The following is a 17,557-nucleotide window of genomic DNA, read 5'->3' on the forward strand; positions in this document are numbered from 1 at the left end:
GTCTGTATGTCATCAGGCTGTATCTCAAGAACCGCTACAGCTAGACTTCTGAAATTTTCACAGATTGTGTATATCTATTGCCGCTACAACAACAAATAGCGAATCCGACTCTCACTTGGTCGATTATTTTAAGTAACAAGGCATAAGGCATTATTATTACTTCTGGCTTTCTAATAAGAAAGCCAGAAGTAATAATTATTATTATTTTAATGACGTTTTGACGTGGGAGAGCCATGCTTCGGCACGAATGGGCCGGCTCGACCGGAGAGATACCACGTCCTCACAGGAAACCGGCGTGAAACAGCGCTTCCGCTGTGTTTCCCCAAGTAAGTGAGTTTACCGGAGGCCCAATCCCCTACCCTTTTCCTTTCCCTACCCTCCCCTATTTCCTTCCCTACCCTCCCCTATTACCCCTTAGAAGGCTGCAACGCACCTGCAGCTCTTCTGATGCTGCGAGTGTCCATGGGCGACGGAAGTTGCTTTCCATCAGGTGACCCGTTTGCTCATTTGCCCCCTTATTTCATAAAAAAAAAAAAATACTAATTGACGCTCACATGTCCATTGCGCCCAAATTCAGCGCGCGCGGGAACCGTACATTTTCCGGGACTCAAAGTATCTCCATACCTTTCGGAAAAATTGGTTTACCGGTTGGGACATGAAGAGGTAACAGACAGGCAGATACATTTTCGCATTTATAATATTAGTATGGAGTAATGAGTTAGCGGATCTCTAAAACCGCTAAAAATTGATAAGGGCAATGTCACATTGTTATCAGTTTGCACATCCTCTGGTTGGCTTAGTTCACCATGCGGGCTTGTGTGTTGCTGTTGTGTGTTTTGGCTGTTAGGGGGGAAGAGTGTAAGTTTTTATTATTCTATACTAATTAATATTATAAAGCTGTAGAGTTTATTTGTTTATTTGAACGCGATAATCTCAGGAACTACTGGACCGATTTCAAAAATTCTTTCACCAATGTATAGCTAAGATGTTCCAGAGTGCTATAGGCTATGTATGTACTACGGGCGAAGCCAGGGTGGACCACTAGTTTATAATATTCTAGATGACGCCCGCAGGCCGCACTCTCAACTCAACAACTCCGTTAAGCAAAGTTCGTTAATCGCGCGCGAATCGTACATTTTTCCGGGATAAAAATTATCCCATGTCCTTTCCTGGGACTCAAAGTATCTCCATACCAAATTACAGCGAAATCGGTTCAGCGGTTTTGGCGTGAAATAGTAACAGACATACAGTTAGACAGACGGACAGATTTTCGCATTTATAATATTAGTATGACTAGCTGATGACGCCTGCAACTCCGTTTATCTTGCCGGAACCGTACATTTTCTACAAACAAATCTATCCTTTGTCTGTCGAATAGGAGCTCTATCCTATCTCTACACTTTTGCATAAAAAATTAAATATTGACATTGAAACATAAAAAATACTTTGATCACACTAACAAACATGTTTTACGCGTAAAAGACAGGCGAATAAACTTATGTTTCACAATAAACTCCGTGTTTAAAACACGCTAAACTTGAAAATAAATGAATGCGCTATACTTTTTAAAATCATCAGATTGTTAATTGCATAAAGTAAAGCCGGTTCGATTGCACAAGCGACGAAAGCGATGGGTATTGAGTATATTTGAAAAGTGGATAACTGACATTTTATAACAAGGGCAAACACCCATTTTGCGTCATAATTTGAACAAACCTTGTAACTTACTTCATCATCTGGATAATATGTCTACACGAACATCCACATTTTTAATTTCAAATTATTTCCCCCGTTCTAAAACCGCCATTTGTGTAAAAAATGAACATTTTTAAATTGTTAGTTACCTACTTCTTCTACTTAAATCTTTATATTTTATGTAATTTAATTAAAATTTGCGTCCACTCGAATAAATCGCATACTTTATGATAAAAAGTCGATTCAAACGATATTCGCTAACGAGCAAAAACGATAATGAGGACGTCAACAGCAAGGATGCTTAAAATAATTAATTATTAATAAACTTAGGGCCTGTTTCACCACTTCCTGATAAAGTGCCGGATAGGCTATCCACAACTTATTTGATTCTCCATACTCTATTTGTCAAGTTAAGTGGTGGATAAGTGATAACCTATCCGGCACTCAACAAGAAGTGGTGAAACAGGCCCTTAGTAATAAAAACTTGCACGAAAAATTTTATTATATGCCTCGTCAGTAAGGACATCAAGAAGAATATCTATACTAATTACTAATATTATTATTGTTAATGCGAATGTGTGTCTGTATTTCTGTCTAATAACAATAAAAACGCTAAAGCCGCGTTTTCACTAGGGGATATTAATTGTCTCCTGACCTAGTAGCGCGACACGAAATGTACGTGTCCTGCGACATGTCGCCCGACGTCGCAGCGACATTTACGGGTTGCGGGACTTGTCGCTGGCGCTATACTGTTCACCACTGACTAGTGTGAACAAGTCATGTCGAGGGACAAAGTCGCAGGTGACAAACTACGTGTTGCAGGGACAAAGTACGTAAATGTCGGATGACTTGTCTCCGCGACATGTCCCCTAGTGAAAACGCGGCTTTAAACAACTTTTTAAAAACTTTATAATAAGGAGATACGTCTAATTACGGAAATACGTACCTACTCTTTCTATTTTCCCTATAATGCTTTTATAGGGAAAATTCAAAATAGAAAGAGTACGGTCGATATTTCCTCAACGATAAACATGAGAGAGAAACCGCTTCTATTTACCACTGGGGTCTGGGACATCACAACCACTAGGATGACCATTAGAAACCATTTGCTGACAAGCATTATCTTACAGCTCCCCTGACGAAGGAGCTGCTGGACCCGGAGTGGCAGCAGCTGGTGGAAGCCGGCGGGATGAGTCTAGGCCACGGACGAGTCAAGAGGTTCGTTGAGCTCAGCAACTCCGAGGTAAGTTGAATACGATGCTACTATTTAAGAAACGGACGGACGCAGCCCTGGATTTATATATAGGCAGTGTAGGCCATGGCCTATAGGCGGCAGCGTCCTAGGATGGCGGCAGATTACGTACATGGGGCGGCGAACTTAAAGTGGCCTACACTCATAAAAATATAAATCCGGAAACGGATTAAAGCGAACAAGCTAGTAGGTATTTACTATTTAGGAAACGGACGGACGGACGGTCAGTTTGATAGAAAACCGACTAACGGCCGTTCCCAATATTTGATCTATCTCTGGTTTTGCCCTACTAGAGATAGGAATAGCTCACAATTGACATAAAATATATGTCTCTAATGTCTAACGGCCGTTCCCAATATTTGATCTATCTCTGGTTTTGCCCTACTAGAGATAGTAATAGCTCACAATTGACATAAAATATATGTCTCTAATGTCTAATGTGAGCTATTCCTATCTCTAGTAGGGCCAAACCAGAGATAGATCAAATATTGGGAACCGCCATTATGTGAGCTATTCCTATCTCTAGTAGGGCAAAACCAGAGATAGATCAAATATTGGGAATGGCCGTAAAGCGAACAAGAACAGATGCATAAGCGGGCCCCTAGACGAGCAATTATTTTGTTGCACAATAGTGCACGTATTGCGCAGTGCCGTAAACAGTCTTTTTTGTCCTGTGCGAGCTTCTACAACTGCGCCCTTGCTTTTTTAGATATTATATTACCCAAAGCAATGTATAGGTCTATTTTACTTTTGGAATCGTGCTCTAGGGGCGCAGACCGCAGTGGGAACCATTATCGGGAGCAAACCGAAAAAATAATACTCCTGCCTGGTTTGGCCATTTTTGCGCCCCCCCAGAGTCTACGCCCTGTGCCTGGGCACCGGTGGCACCGCCCTATTTATGGCACTGGTATTGCGTAATATTATTGACCGTCTAGGAATGATACTTGATATTAAACATCAAGCAAGCGCCTTCAGCCCTTCAATCTAATAATTGGACCTATTTATGCATACCAGACTCAACCCACACGATGACAGTTCTGAGAAAGAGCCGTTTTTATTAAAATTGTGTACTCCTTAAAACTGATTGTTATTTTAAGTAAAGTTAATTTACAATAGTATATTTTGTAATTTATTCTATGCGTACAAACATAAATATGTTAAAAATTACTACTATTTCCAACAAAAATTAAACAAAAACAGGAGGGTTTATTTTAGCAAAACTATCTTAGTGTGGGATACATTTAATCCAAAGAGAATCATCTCTTAAATTTATTACACAAGTCAACAGGATTTTCGTGCATGAGATCTGTGTACCCGATTTGGATGTCTAACATCTAATTAGTTATAGAAACAATGATTTTAACTTATAAAATTTGCTTTTATATACAAACTGAGACCTTATGAATTTTCAAATTTTGAAGAAAACCGGTATTTTTTTCTATCGGTTTTGTAGTAAAAGAATGAAATATATATTCATTATTTTTTAATTTATATTGTTGCTTATATCCCCAAAACAAGATTGAAATGAAAGAAATATTTAATTTAGATTTAAAACTTAATATTTTTTGTATCTAGGTGAGCATATCCTAAATATTATATATTGTTGTATGCTTCAGCGGTAAGTACCTAGTACCTACCTGATATAATGTGGCGCTCCTACTTTTTTCTGGTTTTTACAAGGATGTTTAAAACTAGATGACGCCCGCAACTTCGTTGCCCCAAAACTCGTTAATCGCGCGGGAACCGTACATTTTTGTCGGGACAAAAAGTATCCTATGTCCTTACCCGGGACTTAAAATATCTTTGTACCAAATGTCAAGAAAATCGGTTTAGCCGATTGGGCGTGAAGAGGTAACAGACAGACATATAGATGGACAGGCAGACAGTCAGACACACTTTCGCATTTATAATATTAAAAGCATATATGTAAGTATGAATATGGATAAAAAAATTAAATATATTAAGAATTATCTATAGGCTAATAGGTAAGTATTAATGTTAAATTATTAAATGTTTAAACTAGACGAAACAAATTTAAAGAAAAAAGTTAAAAAAACAACATTTTTTTTTTTGTAATAAGTATTAAATTGTTACATTACCTTGCTTGTCGTTTTCTTTATTATTTGATTGTTTGAGATAATTAGAAATCATAGTACTTATCTTGGTTTTCATTTTTCCCATTGTTAGTATTTACTCCACAAATAAATTCGATAAATCTAATTTAAATAGGCTAGGCGCGCGCGCGCTTTTTTTTTTAATAAGAACTCTTAGGAACGTAAAGGATTTGTATCCAACAAATCCTATTTCAATTATTCATGATTTCATAAATCATGAACGCGCGCTTTTACAAAGTGTTGCTTTTATAAATATTTCATTTCTTTTGAGTATATCTTACTTTTTAAACAATGTTTAATTTTAAAATTTATAATAAAATTCTACTGTATAAGAATCACTCACTTGATGGAATTTTAAAGATTCAAAGGACAATATGGAATTTTAAAGATTCAAAGGATAATAAACTATTAAATGTTTAAAAATTAAAATATAATATTCTAGATCTCTTAAACATAATATCTGGGATGTTTAAGACATTACGTTTATGTGGAGAATGATTTATTTGTTGATTTTAATTAAGAAATAATTAGTATTTATAAGGACGGCTTTATTGTTTTACGATAAAGTCTCTTCTTTTCTAGATTAAAAAAACAGAATGGTAATAATTAATATAAAAAAACAGCCACGGCCCACGTGAGTCTTTGTAAAATATTAAGAACTAGGCCTTTTTTAAAATGCAAACAGCAACCAAGTCGCATGATTCTACTTGCCTAATTAAAAAAAAATATTGAGAGACCATGTAGTTTGGATCTATATAAGAAAAACAATACTCATTAATTTGTTAGTCGGTAACTTTGTTGTAAAAATGTTTTGTTCTTAAAAAAATGTTAGATTAGTACGATCTTCATAGGGTCGATAAAAGGGCCATTTTGGAATACTTCTGCATTATTAAATCAATTTTGGCAATGGTGTTGTTTGGACTCATTTTGCATAAATAGGGTCAATTGTCAAATAAGCTGTTCAATAAAATTTAAGGGTGATACTTAATTGAGTTATTGACAATACAATTAATAGTCTACCGCTGGCTTACATCTCTATTTCTTGTTCGCTTTAGTCGGTTTCCTATCAAACTACTAAGTTTGTTAAGACGGGTTAGCTTGAGTCTTGACCCACTTACAAAAATGTAATAATATGTTCTGTTTTTAGTAATAACTCACATATTATATTTTTTTAAGTAGGCATCATAATTCATAACGACAAAACGCTGTTTCTGTTTTTCGCTCTGTCGCTAAGTACCATTAGTATTTAGCCCTACCTATCTTTAGGTGTTTCGAGCAATGCTTTCTATAGCTAGCTCCATTATCATTTAGCATAGTAGAAGCTATTCATACAAACATTACAAGTTGGCCACAAAGGGAACATTCGCGGAGAGTGGAAACTCTAAGCACCACGAGTACCTAGGAGTACCTTGAACAATTCAATCAGGTTGGCATGGCGCCGTCGCGCGCCTACGCTGCACTTCACTAAGAGCATAGTGCTTAGTCAAAATGCATTCGCTAGTTTTGATAGCGTAGTTAGATGACTAAAATGTATGGAATTTGACTAAATGCAACTCAAATGCCGAGACATGAACTTCAGTTTCAAAACTCGCGAATTCATTTTGTGTGCACTCGACAGGGATTTACAAAAGGGTCATCTATAAATCACGTAAAACCAAAGGGAAACGGGTGGAATGGGTCTCCTGACGTCACTGTTCCAAATCTGTTATTAAAATTAGCATTAGAAATGACTATCTATATATATAAAACTCAAAGGTGACTGACTGACTGACATGGTGATCTATCAACGCACAGCCCAAACCACTGGACGGATCGGGCTGAAATTTGGCATGCAGGTAGATGCTATGACGTAGGCATCCGCTAAGAAAGGATTTTGATAAATTCCAACCCCAAGGGGTTAAAATAGGAGATGAAAGTTTGTATATAATAATACTTCTTAACGCGAGCGAAGCCGCGGGCAAAAGCTCGTTAAAATATATGGTAATAGCATGTTACATCATCTTTTACACAGCGAATACCAACAAGGTCTTCTTGTCTTCGTCTGGCACGTGGAAAAAGTCTGCGGACCTTAAATATTTTGCTCTTCCACTGATCGATCATAAAGTTTTACGCGACCTATACTTACTCATCTAATACTTTATTTGCCATCTCTACAATCTCTCTGAGATCAATAGTACTCGATAGGTCCCTCAGGCAACGCGCACTTTCCAAAAAATCTGATTAATAGTAACACCATCTTTTCCTGTTGCGTAAAATATTACTTTCGATAAGTTTCGTTTTAATCTCTAAATCTTCCGATCGTCGCTCATTGACAGTTGAACTATTGGATTTATTGTTTGGTTAAGTTGGTGATTAATTTCGAAATATTTTAAAGCTTGTTTGACGTGATACATTCGACGTTATTAGACTACTCCGAAGTCCGAATGGATCCGCCCGTGTAAATAAAGAATCCGGAAACCGTACATTGTCCTGCAAACGAAATATATCCTATAATATGCCCCATGGGCCATGTTCTACTCTATAACTGTGCTTAATTACATTAAAATCGACCCAGTAGGTAGTTTTTTTTTTATAATTTCATCAAATCCAGGATTTTTAATTTTTAATACCTACAGCACCAATAATAATTTTCTACCAACATTTTCCTATTGCAATCTTAATGCCCATGGAAGTTTAAAAAATAGGTAACTAATTTATTCAAATCTTTTACTAATGCTGCCAAATACAAAGATTTTTGTTTCTAGAAAGATATGGGGATGGAGCCACATATTCGAAGTGTTTTGATCTATCCTACCTCTGTTTTGTGGCCTCGGTGTGTGTCACGATAGCTAGTTTAGCGACTACGAGGGCATAAAACTACCGAAATATGCAAAATCAACGATTGTTATTATTATTATTGTTTTTAAAATTTTCTTTTCTCCCCTTGCGGGGTCCACTAAAGTTGCGGGCTTGTGGCCAAGCAACTTCAGGTGATGAGGGAGTTTAATCATTAATTGATAAAAATTTACGGACGATGCGACATGTGTTGAGGATGACTGCTTTTTGTAAGGTGATGTACGATAGAGGGTGAATGTCAAGTGTTTTTAGGGACGTATGTAATGTTTTCGGTATTACACCAGTAGTCGAAATAATTATGGGTACGGTTTTGACTGAGTTTATTTTCCACTGTGTTTTTATTTCCAGCCCCGGATCTTCAATTTTTTTAGGCGGGGCAAAAACTGAAAAATGCCGCCCCGCCTCTACTTATGTTTATTTTCACCTTTATCATCCATATAATTTCAGCTATCATTAAGTAGGATATATATTTAACAGGGTAGGGCTTAAAAGCGAGCGGGAGCCGGGCGTATTTTGGACTATACCTACGCGCCTCGCAGAGTCGCAAATAATAATAAATGTTCGTGCAGCACGTCTCACTCCGCGCTCAGGGTATCGGTCAAGTTGATATGGCCATGAAATTGCTATACTAAGTACTTGTGCTATTATTTATTACGTGGTCAAAATTAAAATATAAATGATTAGTTGTCCATTGGTCCGTGAAGTGTGAATTTGGCTGCCCCCTGAATTTGCCGCCCGGTGCGTAGGCCCCGGCTTGCCCCCCCTAGATCCGGGGCTGTTTATTTCTATGTGAAATCGGTATACTTAGTAACTTTACTTGTATGGGTGCTTGTGTGATTGTGTGTGTTGGGTATGGTATCTATGAGGTAGACTGTTCGGTTTTGTTTGTCGTGTAGTGTTATATCTGGTCTGTTGTGATGAACGGTCTTGTCTGTTAATATTGTTCTGTCCCAGTAAAGTTTGTAGTCAGGTGTGTCGAGTATGATTTGTGGTGTGTATTTGTAGTAAGGTGTTTTTTCTGTGATGAGGTTATGTTTGAGTGCTAGTGTTTGGTGTATGATTGCTGCTACCTGGTCGTATCTGTGTTTGTAGTCTGTTTGTGTGATGGATGAACAAGCGCCCGTGATGTGTTGGATAGTTTCAGGTTGGCGGTGACAGTGTCTGCAGTGATCGCTGCCTGCCCTGCGATCCCGGATAATATGTTTTCGATAATTTTTAGTATCAATGATCTGATCCTGGATTGCTACCATAAATCCCTCTGTCTCTGGGAACAGCTCGCCTCTCTTTAACCACATGTTTGACGCTACTTTGTCAACATTGACGCTGGTTAAATCCATACGATGGCGGCCGTGAAGAGACTTTTGAGTCCATGTGTCTATTTTTTGTTGATTGGAGGTGAGTATTATTATTATTAAAAATTGTCAAAATATGCACTATCGCCTAAAAAGTGCCATTATTTGCATATGCAAGTATGCAAAAGCACATAGTCCGAAGTCTAGTCATAACTGAATATGCGACTGACACTTCAGCCGCTGAACGTTCGGCGCCGTACGCTCGGTAAATGTGTCCTACTTGGTGTCTGAACACACTATGCCAAATTTCCGCGGCGGAAGTTCGGCTTGATTCTGCCTGCAATATATTTTAAATCACCGATGAAACACCATGCCGAAATTCCGTCGCGTTATGTATGCGTTTGACTTCGGCCTAGTGTGTTTAGACCATAAAGTTAATATACCTAGCGGAATAGAGCAACAATCTCGAGCTGTCAAACGAAACCAAAATTGGTTTTCATCTGTGTGAAAAATATGTGAACGTATACACTTACACAATCATGATTGAACATGAATTCTATGAGATTAAATTGTCAACGTGCGGCACGTGCCGGCTGGACGTCAAAAAAAGAGTGCTGCTGTCATGTATCGCACGTCTCTTTTTACCACGCAGTGTTACTGATAGTGACATCTCTTGCTCAGGCCTTTGTTTCTCTATTCCGCTAGGTATATTAACTTTATGGTTTAGACACTTACACAGCTAATTGTCCACAGCCCAACATCCCGCACCAAGCGTGCCTGCTGCCCAACGGCAAGGCGGGCCACTGCCGGCACCTCCACTACTGCGTGCAGGACGACTTCAAAAACGACTTCACCAAATTCATGGACTACCTCTGCATCATCAAGCATTCGTAAGTTCGGTACTCCTTTTCTAAGAAAATTCAAGGTCACAAGACAATAGACATATATTTTTCAAGACGTGGTACATTTTTAGCCAAAAACTCTTACAACAATATCGTATTCGTGATCCGCTAAAGGAGAAGCCAGCTTGAAATGTTTTTTTTTTTACAATTTAGAAACAAAACATGGGCCCTCATGCTGTAATTAAATAAGATAAGTAATAATTGTACTATCTACATTTAAACTGATAAACTTTTAAAAACCCTCATGCTTTTAGTACATTGTAGTAGGTAGGTACTTATAGCGTTTAGTATGTTTACCTACCTCCCTTGTACATCCTACTAAATAATGCAACATACTATTTGTAGCCACTTCATTGTAATATAAACCGTGTTTTTAAGGATCGAATTTGCTTAAAAAACATATTTTGTCTCCTACAGCCGGCTTTTCGTGTCTTGTGGCTGATGAGCTTTACAAAGCCTATATTGCAGCAAAATATTTAAAAGATTACATTTTACAATTATAATTTACAAAGTTTTCTACAGAGAAACATGTATTATGTAGTGCTAACCTATTTCTCGCAAATAAAACCATAAATAATGAATATTATCTAAAATTAGCAGATTATATTATGCAGCGTGGGCGGCGGACGTGGCCGTCCAGACAGATAGTACATAGCACTGCTCGCTGGAACTATATCGTAAAAAATGTGTAAAATCCATATCACGATTAGAAATTATGCAATTTAATTTAAAATTTGAATACACTACTTATTCTTACTACTAAAAATAAATGTAAATGTGTGTCTGATTAGTGATTAGCTTATACCTAGCTACAAGATCAAGCACTTTTTATTTTCATTAGTTTTAAAGAGCAATTATGCTTGCAGATTTTGATATGATCTTTCGTGCAGGCGTTAAAAAAATATATATTAATTTTATTTCTCTTTTACCACCTTCACCGTGCACTCGCATTCACTTCTCATTCACTTCTCATTCTCTACGTTCTAGCTTTTCTCGTTTTTTTTCCTCATTATCTCTGTCTCTGACCTTTTACCTTTACATCAATATCTAGATATTCATCTACCTATATATCTACAATGTGTAACAAAACTGAAGTGCTGAAACACCATTTTTTTCACTTTTGTTTGGGCAAGCGCCCCAGCGCCACGAGTTTCCTCATACAAAAGTGAAAAAAATTGGTCTTTCAGCTCTGCTACTTTCACAGTGAACTCTCTACGAGGAACACGTACACACCCTAATGTATTATTACTTAGTTTTGTTATAGGCTCTCTAACTTTACATCTCTAATACTCTAACTCTATCTTTTTTTCTCTTTCTCTCTCCAGATCAATTGGCGTGTGCTGCCCCGACGGCATGGGCGGCGCGGCGGACACCGCGGTGGCCGGAGACCTGCCCGCCACGGCGCCTCGCGATGAAAACGAGATCACCTTCAAGATCAGCCGAGCGGAGACAAGAGGTTAGATTAAAGTTTTCAATGTATTCATGTCTTTTATTTATACCACTGATCCCAAATATCCAGCACACTCAGAGACAAAGAACAGATAAAGGGACAGATTCCCAAGGAAATCAGCTTTCATTTTGTCCTAAAATATGTCAGTATTTCTATCGTCACATTTCTTAAGGCGAGGATAAACCTCAATTCGTTATTCCGCGACTTCCGGTCTACCTAGTTCCAATATAATAACGAAGTTTTAAAAAATATGAGGTATAAAGCACAATATTTAAAATATCTTAAACCATAAACATTTTAATAAAACTTAATACTTGGCTGTAATTAATTTACAAACTCACCTCCGATAAAAATCTATTTCATCGAAATATAAGTATTAACTAGGATAATTATACATTTTATTTGAATAAATTGTTAGTAAATCTATATTAAAAATTATTTAACCGAACAATTTTGTTTCTTAATGTTTATTTCCAAAGATATTTAAAAAAAACATGATAAATAGAGAAAATCCGTTTGAGTGACTTCAATTTTATGCTAAGCTAAAATGAATCTTATTGCGATGGGTATACGCTTGGTCTTTGGTTGTGTGCAAAGTTATAGTTTTGGATTGAGATTAATCCCCGCCTTAAGTTTCATGCTAAATAGGCTATAGAAGTAAAAAAAAGACATGGCATAGGTAAAACTTTTAAACTTACTACGTTGTAAGTTGAAGAAAATAAATAATAAATATTGTCTACCTATAATATTAAGTCATGATTTCATGAATAATAATATTAATAATATTGTCGTGTGTGTCGCAACAATACTGATTTCTATGTATTTCTATGAAATACACTTCGCAGCTAGCGACACGAAGCTTGCGACACTTTTCATAGTTCAAACAATAGTGTCGCTGCGACACGTCGTCTGCCGCTGCTTCATGTCGCCCGCTACCAACCGGCACCTTTATGCTCTGAAAATGGAATCTGTTGTTCCAAGTTTAGTTGCAAAATAATAATAATAATAATGCAAATATAATATGCAAATATCGGATCGCCTCGGCAAGAAATCTTAGAAAGATAATATATCCTTTTAGACTCAGATATTATTTTAGAGCAACAGCTGAACCTATAAGGTTAGGAATTATCCCAATTATGTAATGAAGTAATAAGAAAAACACTCAAAAAAGTTTGGTTTGGTACAATATAGATATGTACTAAGATACTACTAGATACACTAAGTGGCGAAGGTACAACGAACATGTGGATTAATTATTGTAAGTATATTGTAGCGGTGGTGGTAAGATCCAGTGTAGACTCTATACAAATGCCAACATCCCCCCCTACATAACCCCTGGTTGCAGGTTGCGGCCTCAGCACGCGGGCGACCTCGCGTGTGGTGGGTTCCCGGCCGGCCAACCCTCGCGAGTGGCCGTGGATCGCGTCCGTGACACCTCCCGGTTACGACCAGTACTGCGGAGGAGCCCTCATCACAGATAGACATGTGCTCACCGCCGCACATTGCACCAGGAGGTAGGAAAGAAAGATTTATTTTCAATAGACACAAAACGCCTTTTTATCCGACTACGGCAAAGCAAAAGGGGGGCAATGATTTTGACTAGGTATTATGTGCCTGTGTGGACTGTGGTTGTTATTGTAGTTCCACCTGACCATGCGGTAACACCAATGAAACACTAGATTTACTAATCAATATAACCGTAAAAATACATGACGGGTTTCGATAAAAATTATCACGCGGTAGTGCGAATTGCGAATGCGGCGAAAGACACGAGCGGAGTCGCCGCGGGTTATATCGACTGTGTACTGGGAAAAAGTGAGGGTACTCGTAGGTGGTACACTTAAGAGGATTCCACACCGCCGTTTTTCCATACAGACGCTGTCCCCTGTTTCCTTCCTGGATAATGCCGTTAGAGTTATGATTTTTTTCCTGAATATCTATGGCCACTATTAGCATGTCCCTATGTTATCTTTTTTTTCATAATTTAATTATTAAAAAAGATAAGAACGTCCAAAAACCCAAAAAATGGCCAGATTTTTCTCTGTATTCAAACACCCAGAAAACAAAACTGGCTAGAATATACAAAAAAAATAAAACATAGGAACACAGCCTTGCTTTAATTCTTAATGAAAAAAAAAACTTAAATCGGTTAAGTTTTGGAGAAGGAATCAGCGGACAACGAATCGAAGTTTTACTGTTCTTTTATTAGAACTTTTGTCGGGTTGTCTCTATCGCGCTCTGCGGTGGGAGACTTGAGATTGGTGAGACAGCAATACATTTTCAAATACCTATTTTCAATTTCTCTCGCCCCTGGTGTATCCTCTTAAGTCCAGGCGCGATCCGAAGGGGACATGACCCCCCCCCCCCCCCCCAAATCTAAGGTCAAATTGAAAAATCTCAAAATCTTGCCAAATAATAAAAGGAAATTTCTAGTTATCCTATAATAGCGATAAGTTTTTAGTGTAGTGACTAGTGAGTGACCCACTCCAAAACTTCAGGCTGCGACTGCGCCTGCACTTAACTGCTCAACGTCAATATACTAACTACCCTACAGATAAAATAAAATTTTGGTTGCACGCTGAATTTGCCATAACGCATCGCTGAGTCTTTTGCTGAGTCTCATGGTGCTTGCGATGCGTTACGTCAAACCTCTTACATTTTTGACTTCGCTATACTAGCAAACGATTGATTGCTCCATTTCGACAAGAACTTCGTCGCCGTAACCTGCAACGAATTTAATGTAACTAATATTTCATTGGCTGTTTAAAACTTGATTGGTTAACGTAGCTGTCGATCAACCTCCGGAACTAGGCATTAACCCTGGATGTCCTGATCGTTAAAAATGCGATGAGAAATAATAAAAAACAGATCAGCACACACGATGCAGATCGCAAATATAAAAGTATACGCAGAATTTATTTTGATGGCAGAAAAGGTGGCTGTGATGGTACAGTTGTGAATATAGGTTTCAAAGGAGATGTAATTCGTTTTATAGAAGAAGTAATTAACAAACTATTAAAATAGTTTTTTGTTTGAAATGCCTAATTGTGAAATAAAAAAACAATTTAATACCAAACTTTCACCGTTTTTCTGATGATCATTCCTTGATAATATATCATAAATATTTAAATTTTCTCGATAAAAACATTGATACCACTAACCAGAGCCTGTAGTCAAGGCCTTTTCTTTATCGATTCTTTATGGATTCGTCGATCAAAATGTATAGAATTGACATTAGACGAGTCGAACGTCAACGTCATATTCGCGAATTTTTAAGTCAATTCCATACATTTTGATCGGCGATTCTATAGAGGAGCGATAGAAAAAAGGTCTTGGCTAAGGCATCAGGCTCTTAACGTATTACAATGTAGTTTTTTTTACAAGGAACAGCAAATATAGAAAAATACTATTTGTCAAAACTAAACCAATGTTTTCAAAAAAATTGTATTTTTCGAATTGTCAATTGGGTTGGGGCACCTCATACAAGTAAAGTATATTTTGTATGCATAATTTACTCATCAAAGAGCAACTTTCTATTGCTATGTCATTAAAAAAAATTAAAAAAAATTCTTCATACATTATCGCTCCACCCTAATATTATATTTGTATATTTTTTTATAATACAAACATATATATATTATTAAAAAAAATGTCCATGGCGTGATGGACTACAATTAATTAAAATCTATAATATTAATTCAATTATCCTTGGTGCGAAAAATGTAAATAATAAAATAACAAAAAAAGGATATGGAGCAACAGTCCATAGACGGCCCCAATTTTATAATTAAAAAAAAACCCGGGATGTCCCATGTTGCAGGTGGAAAGCGGAAGAGCTGTCTGTCCGTCTCGGAGAGTACGACTTGCAGCGCACCAACGATTCGCGCACATACAACTTCAAGGTCATCGAGATCCGCCAACACGAGTTGTACGAAGTGCCCAACTACCACCACGACATCGCGATATTAAAGCTGCATCGCGCGGCGGTCTTCAACACTTACGTCTGGCCGATATGTCTGCCACCAGTCGGGTTGGAGTATACGGATGAGATTGGCGTCGTTATTGGTGAGTTGGGGAATATCCTAGAAACTGTGGCCTAGATTCTAGAAGTGTATAATCATGATATCGTGATACTGAAGCTACATAAACTGCCATGGACTACAGGTCCGTGTATGCATGTTGTGCATGTTCAAATGATCCATACTTTTGTATGTATCATTTGAAACACCAGAAGACTAGTTAGAACTATGCCAATATATCACTTTGTTTTGTTAGATCCTGCACTTGGTGAGTTTTTAAGTTAACAGAGTCATTATTTCACTGATGTTTTAATTTTTGAGAGGTCCTTTAATTACCAGCAAGAAATAATATTCATCATGCCTATTATCCAGGTTGGGGAACCCAGTGGTACGGCGGGCCGATCAGCGACGTGCTGATGGAGGTGTCAGTCCCGGTGTGGGACCACCAGAAGTGTGTGGAGTCCTTCGTCGACTCCGTATTCAACGAGACCATCTGCGCCGGCGGGAGAGAGGGTGGGAAAGACGCTTGTCAGGTGAGTTGATACCTTATGGTGAGGTAACAAGGGTCTAAAATGTAAACAGAATGTCGATAGGAAGGAGGCTAAACGATGGCGAATACACAAGAACGGCAAAATTAAAGAGCCTATAGTCTATACTCATAAAAAATATAAATCCGGCCCTGATTGATAACACTTATCAACTTTACCTCTTTTCCAGGGTGACAGCGGCGGTCCCCTCATGTACCAGATGTCCAGCGGTCGGTGGGTGATCATTGGGGTGGTGTCGTGGGGGGTGCGGTGCGGGGAACCTGACCACCCCGGCCTGTATACCCGGGTCGACAGATACCTGGAGTGGATACTGCAGAACGCACAGTTCTAGATGTGGATTCTGTAGCGTGGATACTGTTGTGTTTGGATACTGCAGAGTTCGGATACTGCAGTGTTTGGATACTGTAGTGTTTGGATACTGTAGTGTTTGAATACTGTAGTGTTTGGATACTGTAGTGCTTGGATACTGTAGTATTTGAATACTTCAGGGTTCGGATACTGTAGTGTTTGTATACTGCAAAGTCGGCCTTTGGGATACTGCAGAGTTTGGATACTGTAATATTAAGAGTGTGTTTCAAATGAATAAAGCATTTTGTCAATTTTTACTGTTTACTGTTTTTTCAACTTACCCTGATTGTAGATACAACAGAGAAGTTGATTAATAGGCGGACCTAACCAATTATGTCGCGTTTCGTCAAACCCAGCTAACAGATCACGACTATAATCGGACCAAACGACATAGGTCTGTCAACTGTCTATGAATCAATTTCTTCGATGGTACCCTCTCGTAAAACATTAATAATCGGCCAAGTGCGAGTCGGACTCGCGCACGAAGGGTTCCGTACCGTTACAGAGACGGACAGACAGACATCGAAGTCTCATGAATAGGGTCCCGTTTTCCCCCTTTGGGTACGGAACCCTAAAAAACAAAATAATAAAAAACATTCATCGACAAAGTATACCATTATATTGCATCATAATTCAGTCTCCCTAATCATTTCTCCGCACTCCTCTACCGCCTGCAGTATATCTAGGATGTTCTCCTTCTGCACGCGGGGGTGGAATGTGAGAGCCAGACGGAAGAAGTTCCTGTACTGTCTGACCGGAGAGTACGAGATGAGGAGACGGGAGTTCAGCGTCAGCAGTTCCTTTATCTTTGGCGTTACCTGAAAAATGGAAATTAAAAAACTTGAGAGGTATCAAGGGACACGCGGATGGAACGAAGCTATTAAAAAAACACATCTAGTTGACGCCCAGGAATACTTACTTAAAACGACACATTTGTGAAATTGTAATAAAATGTATTTAAAAGTCCAGTAGATGTCACTGTTTATTCTCAAAAACGAAATTTAGTTGACGCCCAGGAATACTATCAACGCCCTCTGCTCCTACAGCGCAGGAACTAACAAAAATGTGTCGTTACAATTTTTTCCGTCTAGCCCCCTTTCAC

The 17,557-nt window shown here is 38.2% G+C and overlaps 2 protein-coding genes across 6 annotated transcripts in view; one reads left to right on the forward strand and one right to left on the reverse strand.

Moving 5' to 3' along the window:
• Nucleotides 1-800: 800 nt before the first annotated feature.
• Nucleotides 801-16,711, forward strand: LOC121736079 (venom protease-like). Of its 4 annotated transcripts, none has more exons than XM_042127136.1 (9): nucleotides 801-858; nucleotides 2,826-2,938; nucleotides 9,942-10,078; nucleotides 11,416-11,546; nucleotides 12,886-13,054; nucleotides 15,361-15,605; nucleotides 15,932-16,092; nucleotides 16,277-16,442; nucleotides 16,489-16,711. In XM_042127136.1, exons 1-8 carry the CDS (start codon nucleotides 807-809, stop codon nucleotides 16,436-16,438), a joined length of 1,170 nt encoding a protein of 389 aa, XP_041983070.1. In that variant the 5' UTR covers nucleotides 801-806; the 3' UTR covers nucleotides 16,439-16,442; nucleotides 16,489-16,711. The 4 variants fall into 4 exon arrangements, with proteins under 4 accessions (XP_041983070.1, XP_041983072.1, XP_041983071.1 ...); XM_042127138.1 differs by having other exon boundaries at nucleotides 16,640-16,711; XM_042127137.1 differs by having other exon boundaries at nucleotides 16,277-16,441; nucleotides 16,504-16,711.
• A 344-nt stretch (nucleotides 16,712-17,055) lies between these two features.
• Nucleotides 17,056-17,557, reverse strand: part of LOC121736076 (cysteine sulfinic acid decarboxylase) — a 77,161-nt gene continuing 76,659 nt past the window's right edge. For both annotated transcript variants that reach the window (XM_042127131.1, XM_042127130.1), the window contains one exon: nucleotides 17,056-17,273. In XM_042127131.1, the coding sequence (XP_041983065.1) occupies nucleotides 17,082-17,273 (192 nt within the window). In that variant the 3' untranslated portion in view covers nucleotides 17,056-17,081. The remainder of the gene's footprint in view (nucleotides 17,274-17,557) is intronic.

This window comes from Aricia agestis, chromosome 18 (genome assembly GCF_905147365.1).
Source record: "Aricia agestis chromosome 18, ilAriAges1.1, whole genome shotgun sequence".
Classification (NCBI taxonomy): Eukaryota; Metazoa; Arthropoda; class Insecta; order Lepidoptera; family Lycaenidae; genus Aricia; species Aricia agestis.

Coding starts and splice junctions, on each gene's coding strand:
- LOC121736079 (XM_042127135.1), top strand. CDS start 807: ATGCGGGCTTGTGTGTTGCTGTTGTGTGTTTTGGCTGTTAGGGGGGAA. Junction 10,079..11,415: donor CTCTGCATCATCAAGCATTC/GTAAGTTCGGTA, acceptor TTCTCTCTCCAG/ATCAATTGGCGTGTGCTGCC. Junction 13,055..15,360: donor GCCGCACATTGCACCAGGAG/GTAGGAAAGAAA, acceptor CCCATGTTGCAG/GTGGAAAGCGGAAGAGCTGT.